General features: G+C 41.5%; 1 protein-coding gene across 2 annotated transcripts; it reads right to left on the reverse strand.

Annotated features, from left to right (window-relative positions):
• Nucleotides 1-117: 117 nt before the first annotated feature.
• Nucleotides 118-2,763, reverse strand: LOC137109196 (oligodendrocyte-myelin glycoprotein-like). 2 transcript variants are annotated; one of them, XM_067494734.1, is made up of 2 exons: nucleotides 2,453-2,763; nucleotides 118-1,698 (listed from the first exon to the last, which is right to left on the reverse strand). In XM_067494734.1, the coding sequence occupies exons 1-2, from the start codon at nucleotides 2,458-2,460 to the stop codon at nucleotides 333-335; spliced, it is 1,374 nt and encodes a 457-aa protein (XP_067350835.1). In that variant the 5' UTR covers nucleotides 2,461-2,763; the 3' UTR covers nucleotides 118-332. The 2 variants fall into 2 exon arrangements, with proteins under 2 accessions (XP_067350835.1, XP_067350834.1); XM_067494733.1 differs by having other exon boundaries at nucleotides 118-1,701; nucleotides 2,453-2,762.
• Between the last annotated feature and the right edge of the window lie 7,121 nt (nucleotides 2,764-9,884).

Genomic DNA, 9,884 nt, shown 5'->3' on the forward strand with positions numbered 1-9,884 from the left:
CAATCAACAGCTTTAAGCAATGGAGATAAAATATCCGATAGTTTGTGGGCTATTTCGTGTCTCCGAGAACACCTCTGACTGTAGTTGCTATTGAGCACCAAGCTACAAAATAAACTGGTACCTGAATGTATAGTGCCATCATGTGCTTAGGTATATTCATTACAATTAGATTTTTAAAGGGGGGCCTGTAAAAATGTTATCAGAAAAAACAAAGAAGGCTGTTTTGATGTGTAATTTTAAAAGTGGAATGAGTCAACAGTCAACAGTCCTGTGTGTGCTGTTAATTGATATGCAGGCTTAAAACTGTGCCGTCAGTGTTTTTCCTTTGCTTTTCAGAGGACTTGTAGCAGAATGACAGACAGAAGCCCCAGGTTGTTTAACAAAGGCAGCAAGGAGCATGTAACAAGAGCTGGGCTGCTGTTGCTGATGCCACTGGGATAAGACTGATTCTGCCTCCTCACACTCCTCGTGCGAAGTGTGGTTGTTTTCTTTGTTTGGATGGGGGGAGTCTGTGTTGTTAAGAAATGGTCTGTGGCCGGCATCATGTAAACCCAGATGAGAGGTTTAGTAATGACGTTTTTGTCAGAAAAAGAGGATGTGGCTGTGGTGTTAAGTGAGTCAGAGGGTGAGATGTGGGGAGCAGTTTGGAACATGTGATCGACTTCTGCTGGACTAGCAGTTGGAGAGAGGTCACTAACAGTTAGGTGCATGCCTGTGCTTCTGGACGCACTCAAGGTTTCTTCCGGAGCATGTGGGGTGCTTAAAAGGGCAGAAACAGTCAGGTACCACCACCCGGTGACACCAGTCTCAGGGGGGATGGGACCTGGGACCTGGGCACCGGCTGCTAGAGGGGGCAGGTTGTAGGAGCCAAAGTGCCACCCTCCAGTCCTGCTAGGGCGTACCCCTCCACAGACAGGCTGGGTGTGGCAGGGGCACCCCAGGACACGAGCGGGGGTACTCTGAGTCCAGGACAGTAAGTAGGACATGTTGGCATAATGGTGACAGGCCCAGGGGTTGTCACCCAGAGTAATGAGTCTAAGTGATGGCATCTTGTCCAGCACTCCGAATGGCAGCATGGAAAAGCGATTAGCATGCAGAAATAAGCGAGTTAGTCTGGAAAGCCGGTCCAGAGACCCTGGCAGCACCTTCACAAGCACATTGTGGGACAGGTCAATAGCCTCCAGGTGTATGGGCATGTTGGTTGGCAATGTCCAGAAGTTATTGTGGCTTAAATTCAGGGTGTTTAGATTGGTCAATGTGTTGTTGATGAAGATGGCTCGTTCCAGCTTGTTTTTCGAGAGGTCAAGCATTCGCAAATTCCACTGATAGACTGTGTCATTCTTGTCTAGCATCTGGATGCGGTTTGAGGCAGCAGAAAGTTGCCAGAGCGAGCGAGGCAAGCCCGTGGGCAGGTGGTTGAGCCGGTTGTGAGACAAATCAAGTATGCGGACATGAGTGTATTGGGTAAGCTGGCCATCTAGGTTGTGAAATCGGTTATGGGACAAGTTGAGGGTGCGCACATTGTGCTGCAGGCCATCAGGCAACTGTCTAAGACCTTTACAAGAGCAGTCCACCTCCCTGTGGCTGCGGCTACAGGAACACATGGAGGGACACACGGCCAGGACACACAAACCCAGCGACAACGCAAGCATTAGTCCCAGAAGGGCTTCACTGGGGGAAAGCTTCAGGAGCACATGCCTGCTGAAAGAAAGACACGGAGACAAGAATATTAGTGTTAGCCCTTCACAACATCCTCGACATGAGGAGGGCCACTGAGGAAGCAGAAGTGATACCTGCAGTGTGCTGGAATAGTGGACACAGGACAGAAATGTTTACTTGATAACCACAGTAACTGCAGAGGGCTGTGCAGAAAAAATATAGTTATATTGTTTCTTTATGGCTCCACCCGTTGCAGGAATCTCTTTTTTTTTTGGTCACATATCTCTTGTGCAAATGTAACCTGCACTGTACATACACACCCAGGCCGTCCACATCATTGTATTACTTGCACATACACACCATTAACATGAGATGCCAAACTGACACTCCTAATTGTGCAGGCATGCTTTTAGGGAAGCTGTGGCAGCATCCATTATATGCATGTAAATAATAAATGTTTGACCTGATCTGCACGAGGACATTTCGAGTCTACTGAAGAATCTCGTTTATCATCGAGGATGAGAAATCCCTGTAGTCATTTTCCTTGGCATCACTTTGCGTGTTCAGTCATCAGTAGTTGTCAGTGCAGTCAGTCCCATGCTCTCAGAGGAGGAGAACTAGCTCAATAGATGGGTTTTCCTAATGACTCCACAGAGAACTCATGCATCAGCTTGTCCAAAGGCAGGCAAAGGCAAAACCCGGATCTGTACACTGCTGAAACTGCAGCATATACAAGCCAGGGTGTGGCAGAATGTGTGTGTAAGAAGAGTCTTCAAATGTGCCCAGAACTTACCTTCTCATCTTATCATTCCAGTCACTCTTCTCTTTCTTTTCGCTATCCAGCACCTCTTCTCTCTCCTTCACTGCTTTCAAGCTCAGAACCAGCTGCTGCTCAGCTGAAGGTGAAGTTTATTTACGCCTGAATTCCCTTTCTAGAATTTGACTCTTGATTATTTGTCCAGCAGGTTTTTATACTGCTGACTAGCAGTTTGGTCCCCCTTGTCCTCTCCGCTGAGAGTATTTCTTCTCATATGGATCCTTGAGCTTGTGCGATCAGGCGCTGCAGGATCTGGATCTGCTCTGTGCAGTGGATTTGAGAGGGGAGGGGTGTTGGTGGGGAAAAGTATCAGGAGGGCGTAAGCAGAAATTAAAAATGCAGGAGTCCCCGCATACAAGCCGGCTACAAAGAAAACCCCTCATTCCCTTGTCTGGCAGTGTTCAGGATTCTGCATTTAAAGTGACAGCTATTGTTGTGGTTAGAGTAAATGGCTCCCATTTGTATTCACAATAAATTAGACTGCTGTCACTCATTACCTAAATCAATATCATCCCTCTTTTAAGTACACGTTTACAAAGTAAGAGTGCTGTAATTGCTGTTTTCCCTGTCTAAAGTTAGCTTCAGGATTTATTGCAGAGGATGTTCCACTGCACTCCACTGCAGCTTCCTACCTGTCATCAGGAATTCAGGCAACTCTCCATACTGCACTGCTGTACTTTAGCATGACTGAAATACCCCTGGGTTCCAAGGATCAGATCATCACCAAAAAAAGATGTTAATCTAGGTTTATCAGATGTGACAAACTCAGCAATTCGATGGTGATTTGCATTTAAGAGTTGAATTCTGTTTCCTTTGTGGTTTTTACTTCCCTGTCCACTTCACACTGTAGTTTTTCTCTGCTCTGCTTTCACTCGCTGTCCAAATACCTCGTATTCTAGTTTTGCTTTTGTGGCTTTGAAAACCTGACGTTCTATTAGAATTGGTTAACTGGGAATGGCTTTAACCACATCACATGTCTAAACTTGCACATCACCCACAGCTACCCTGAATCAAGATGTTTTCATCCGCTTGCTTTTGTATGTTGCACTGCGGAGTTGAAGGCTTATTCGGGGCCAGTTCAGCAGAGGCCGTCATTGTGGAGGACAAGCTATTCAGACTTTGTAATGAAAGTTGCACATCCATCATGGCATCATGAGTAAGTAGACAAACAAATATCTGCACAGGACGGCGGAAACAGCCCCACGTTGGGGTTTGGAAAAAGGTTTTTTGTGTGGCTTTGTGTCGGGTCTGGCTGATGTGAAAGAGAAAGTTCTTTCTTAGTAGTGTGGCACTGCCCGGATGAAGCCCATTCTCTGCATGCTAATCATACAGACCTCTCTCTCTCTCACACACACACACACACACACACACACATAGACTGAGGTACCAATTTCAATTTTATTCTATGGTCGTTTTAAACAGTTTAACATATGAGTGAAAACTGTTCAAATATGTCTGGAACAAATAGTCTGATGCAACACAGGTGCAATGTATTAATATTACGCTTAATTATGCTGTATAAACATGAAATAAACAATAAAATACTATATTGGCCACTTGCAGCCAGAAATGCTAGCTGCTCAGTTTGACAGATTTAGCTTCACACACTTAACCAATTCCCTCTAAAGCAAAAGCTGGTATTAAAATTTTTTACGTTAAATGGGTTTTAAAGCTATAAGGAAGTGAAGGCAGATGTTCAGGAAATTCTTTGGCACACAAATACACACACAACACTACACCACATCCTTTGATTCCTCTGTGCCCTCAGAGGAGGGGGCTTCCTCAGCATTGGTGAACTGGGAATTGGTGGTATTCTCTTGAGGCTGAGAGGAGGATGAATTTTCAGCAACAGTTACACGTGTCTCCCCCTTACTGTCACCTGTTGAAGCTTCTTCATTGCTGCCAGTGCCTTCCGCCTCCTTCTTATTCTCTTCTCCAATTTGTCCATCCTCATTTACTTTCCCTCCTTCTTCCTTGGCAGAACCATTACCCATATCCTCCTGTGTCTGGCTGAAGTCAGACATTAAGATGGTGGACTCTTTGGGTTCTGGCTCGGACTGGTTTTCGTTCATCTTGGCAGCTCTCACGCAGTATTCAGTGGTGCTGATCAGGTCATTGTTGCTGCTCAGTGCCTTCAGCCGTCTGTTCAGCTGGCACACTTTCCATATCAACAACAAAGTGGAAAGCAGCAGGATAGTACAGGCTATAATCAGTCCTCCGCACACCATTAACAATAGGAGACATTCCTTATTCTTCAACAAGTCACCAAGTATACTAGAGCTGGTAGAGCTAATGGTGCTTTTGTTGGGGTTAGTAGGATTTGTGCTGACTGAAGATAAAGTCTCCTGAACAGTGGAGGAAACTTTTACATTCATAGATGAATCAGTGATCATCACGCTGGTGCCTTCAGAATGTGGAGGACTGGTACTAGTTTCGTTATCGTCAGACTTATGGCCGGGACCTTGATGGGTGCTAATCTCACCAGATGCATGTATGCTTTCCAAGCAGAGGAGCAGGAGGAGGAAGCCAATCATGTTGATGTCTGCAGAGACATAGAAAGACAAAAACCAAATGTCTAATAATACTGTTGCATGTTAAGGGTTGTGACAAGCATCCCTTCATTTGCTGAACATGCTAATAATTTTCTTATCTAATTGCCAACAACAAAAATCTAGCTGAGTAGCTGAGAAGCGCGTTCTTCTCTAACACCTTACGGCATTTATGTGTCACAGTTCTGCCCCTTGTTTCACTTTTTTTTCCTCTCAGCCATCTGTCCTTGTCTCGATAGACCTTGTCAAAATCATCAGAGTTTGACTTGACCTTCCAGTAACCTTTCATTCTGCTTTATCAGTCCTCACCTCTTTTTCTCCCTTTTTTTTGGTAATTTCGGGAGCTCTCTGAACCCAGAAACTCCTTAAGGTCTAGAGCTACTGTTTATGAACCTAGTTACTCACCTTAACTGAATTTAATTGCCTGTGCACTGTCTTACCTGTAAATCTCTGAACTGATATTAAATTAAACTGTATCGAACAATAATTCTGCCTCTGAGTTTGCACTCATCATGTGACACGGATTTAAAGTTTTGTTTTTGTTTAAAAGTGTTTAAAAGTGGTTTACAAGTGTCGATAGCAGGTCTCCAACAAGTGTTCAGTTGTTTAGTCTGATGTTTTTCAGCCCTTCACACACAATGTCAACTGCTTTGCTCCTTCACACTCGCCCTTATTACTGTGGTCACTAGAAAGTGATGGCTCTAGACCCCAAAGCTGAGTAATACAATTCTCATACAAAAGACCTATAAGACAACAGTCCCAACATTTTATTTGGACCAAACAACACCAAAGACAGCACGCTGTTCAGTCTGATGTGTCAACGCAACTTAAATGAATCTCATTACATTCTTATCTCAGTCAAGTATTTATGTTGCAATCACAACAATTAACTTAACCAACATCGCAACGTGCGTCAGGAAAGCTGTTGCGAAATTAAGCACCCATCCTAAAAAAAGCCACCAGTTCCTGGAGGGACAGATGATTGAAACCCATCCACTGCCTTTTTGGTCCTTAAAGAACAGTAAGATTTAGAAAGACATAACATATATGTCATTTAAAACAACGTGACTTAAATTTCACTCAAGATCAATGAGGTATCTATTTCTCTATAAATCTGATCACAAAGTTTTATTTTCTCTGTAAATGGATTATTCTTTTAGGAATCACCGTTTACAGATTTACACTTTGTATTTGTCAGTATTTCACAAAGAGCGAATAAAAAAGCAAAAACCTTATCACCGGGGTGATAAAGTCAAGCGAGTTGCCAGTTTATTATTGCCCATTGGTGTTGCCCCTGAATTCTGTTCTGTTATACTGACTGGATTCTATTATTTTGCCTGCACCATTTATATCAATTAGCCACAACACCTCTTTGTATAATGCAGTACCATTCAACAGCAGCACAATAGCCTCCAAAATTATCTCAGAGTTGACTCAACATTTCTCTGAAATAATTTGAAAAATTGAACATTCTCACATTTATAAAGGATTTGTTGCAGAGCTGTTGTATTAGAATGCATTCGTTTTAGCTGGGCGTAACTAAACTGGCAACTCAGAAGTAGACACAGATGTTAGCACATATTCCCTTTTTTTTTGGAGTTGGATAATATTATTCTTTTGTCTAGTTTTTCCGCATTGACAGGTTTAAAAATAAAAATATGTATTTAAAAGATAAACTCACTTGCTCTGTTGTTGGCCTTGACAGTCTTCAAAAAAATGAACCAGATTTTTGGTGAATGAAAATGTATGAACTCTGATGCAAGTAAAGAGAGATGAACAACGTGTGAAGAAACTGAGGGAAAATGACAGTAATCCTGTTCAATGAGACACTAATCAGGCTGGCTTTTTCTTACTTCTCTATTTAGACTATATTAAGAAAAGGAAGTGGTTTGCTGTGCTGCTCTTCGCTGAAGTGCTGTAATTTGTCATGCAGACATCTGTGCTGGGGCTATAAAAAGTTTGCCTGCCGTGTAAATGCTCACAGACTAGTTCACCCAGACAAGCAGTTTGAATCTGCAGATTATGAGCTATTTTAACCTTACTCCATTAGCAATTTGGGCTTTAGTTCTCTGTGTTCAGAGTGTAATTTGAACTTTGCACCCACTCACTGCATCAGCTGTAATAACTGTGAGTAAAAGTAACTGCAGATTTCTACAGTGATCTCAGTCTAATCTGCATCCCGAATGAAACCAGTTAGAAAATGCATGATTTTAAAAGAAAGGGGTTAAGCTGGACGGGTTTTTCACAGGTTGGTCTTTTTGCAAGCAATGGTGTAATTGCAACAATCAATTTTAGCACGTGCATACTTTAGAATAACTCTCTCCACCGGGGCCCACATATGTTTTTTTTTTTTTATGGTGGGGGTTATATACCTGGTATGATCTGGCCACATGTCTTTTTCTAAACCTATTTATGTCTAAGCCACAAAGCTTCACTGATGAATTCAACACTAGTACAAGACTAAATACCTCAAGTGTCAGTAAACGACACGTGCGATGCAAAATGGATTGCAGAACTTCTTTTGCATATATTGGAGGTCAGATACAAATATAGATTGACTTCAGAAAGTCTTTAGAAGCCTTCATCTTTTGTAAACCTTATTGTGTTATAGATTTATTTTATTTAGGTAAAATGAGCTATTTTCTCTGTTTACTGTAGTTGTTTGAAAAAACATGAAATCTCTCACTTGTCTTGGCTGTCGATGCTTCAGGTCATTGTTCGGCTGAAAGGTCAAGTCACGTGTCACTCCTGTCTCAAGCTGATCGAAACAGGTTTCTCTCTGTATTTGTTTTCACTTTTCCCTCAGTTCAGGTCTCCTTAGCACTGAGAAGCCCCTCACATTGCATGACAGTGCCACCAGGGATGGTGTAAGCATGGTGATGAGTTCACAAGACTCACAAGATTCAGCCCAAAGCTTGCAATATTTGTCTCATCCAAGCAGAAAATCTTTTTCCCCTCGTGCTCACAGTCATTCAAAACCCATTTGATAATTTGAAATAATATATCACAATCTCGTTATTACAGGCTTCTACTTTCAATCTGTTTTAAGATATTATGCTTCTTAGTATTTAGTTTTACTTTTACAAAGAGCCAAAGAGCTTTACATTCAAAGCCATTAACATGTAATGATTCCAGTCAGTAGTACTTACTCACTCACTAGTACTCACTCACTAGTACTTACTAATAGAAAATATAATACCCTTTCTTTTGTTGTGTCTCATGCTCTGTTAGGACATTGATGATGAGAACACTTTCAAAGTTGGGGTCAAATACCTGGAATCTCCTCACTTGAACCCATCAAAAGTAGGAAAGACCTTGGACGGTAGTGTTGTACTTGTCTGTGTGGTCCAATGAACTGCACCTGGAGAACTAAAACGTCATCAGTTCTTCTTTACTATTTTCAGCAGGTGGGTAGAAGGTGGAGCTGACTCAAAAGTACAAAATCTGTTTCCAAGTGGGAGGCTGTTGTGATTTAGGATGGAATTTATCTATTGAATGGTGTGAATGTACAGCATAAGTCAAATACACTCAAAAGTGTGACATCATATTTTGCAATATTTCACGTTATTTCCAGGTCTTTTTATTTCGCTTACAATGCAGTAAGATAATATGGCAAAAGGAACGAGGAACTGAAGGACGTGGATGGAGCAGTTCATGTTTCAAGTCAAGTTATTAATGATATAAACTATGAATCTATGAATAAGTGATTTATTTAAAAATGATATCACAGATTCTCACATCAATTTCTGACGTTTACCAAATAAAATAGAGAACTTTAATTAGCATTACATGTAAGTTTTTTTATTTCACATAGTTCCCCTTCTAGTTTCCTTCATAACTGTGTATGTTCCCTCGTGAATTGTGGTCATTTCTACGGTGGGTCTGCACCTGCATGTGCAACTGACATTCCTGCAGATGATAACAAGGACAAATAAAACATTAAGTAGCAAATTTCATGCTTCAGAGAATGTTTTTTTTTTTTTATTCTATTATTATTTGGTTGAACCAAAAACCTTGACATTTTTCCTCTGGGGTGATGTTGTTTACATGAGCTTGAGTTTGCCAAACAAATCTGTGCTGATTCCATATAGACCACATGCAGAAAGATGAGACAAGGTTACGTGGGCACTGAAACTAATGATGCTGATTTCTAACGTAACAATAGTTTCTAAGCTATTGTGTCACACTTCATACATTCCTCTGTTTACACCCCACCACCATTCAATCGGTTTGGCAGTGGCCACACGTTAAATGCAATCAACATACAGCATATATTTATGATGTGAAACATATCTAGAGTTTCCAGTGCATGCAAAGATCAGTTTAAGCATTCATTTTACTTTACTTTTACCAGGAAGAGCCAAATGACATGATGCTACACACTGTACGTGTGAGAGGAAGTGAGAACAGAAGCAACACAGATGACAACACATCCCAAAAGCCCCACACCTTCTCTTGAGCTGTGGAAAGTCCCATTTGTAACAGAAGGTTACTGTATAACTGTACTTGTGAGATTATTTTAGTTTATTCTGTATACATGTAAATACACTACACACACCGATCAGGCCTTATTCTGTTGAAGTAGGGTGGAGGCCAGAACCACCTCTTCCTGTAATTCAATCCAGTACGGCTCCACTACCCACCTTGACCTCAATAATAAATGCATCGTAAAAATATCACCTATCTGACAGCTTCAACTTAAAAATTGAGAAATTATAACCTTGTAAAACTAAGATTCATGGCTAAGCTGCTGTATTAGATTGTATCAATATAGCAGTTTCAATAAATACACGATCTCGGATGTTAAAGTGAACTGCTTCATTAAAAGTGTCCCTACAGATACAGTTGTAGGTCAACAA

Source organism: Channa argus, chromosome 24 (genome assembly GCF_033026475.1).
Source record: "Channa argus isolate prfri chromosome 24, Channa argus male v1.0, whole genome shotgun sequence".
In the NCBI taxonomy this organism is placed as follows: Eukaryota; Metazoa; Chordata; class Actinopteri; order Anabantiformes; family Channidae; genus Channa; species Channa argus.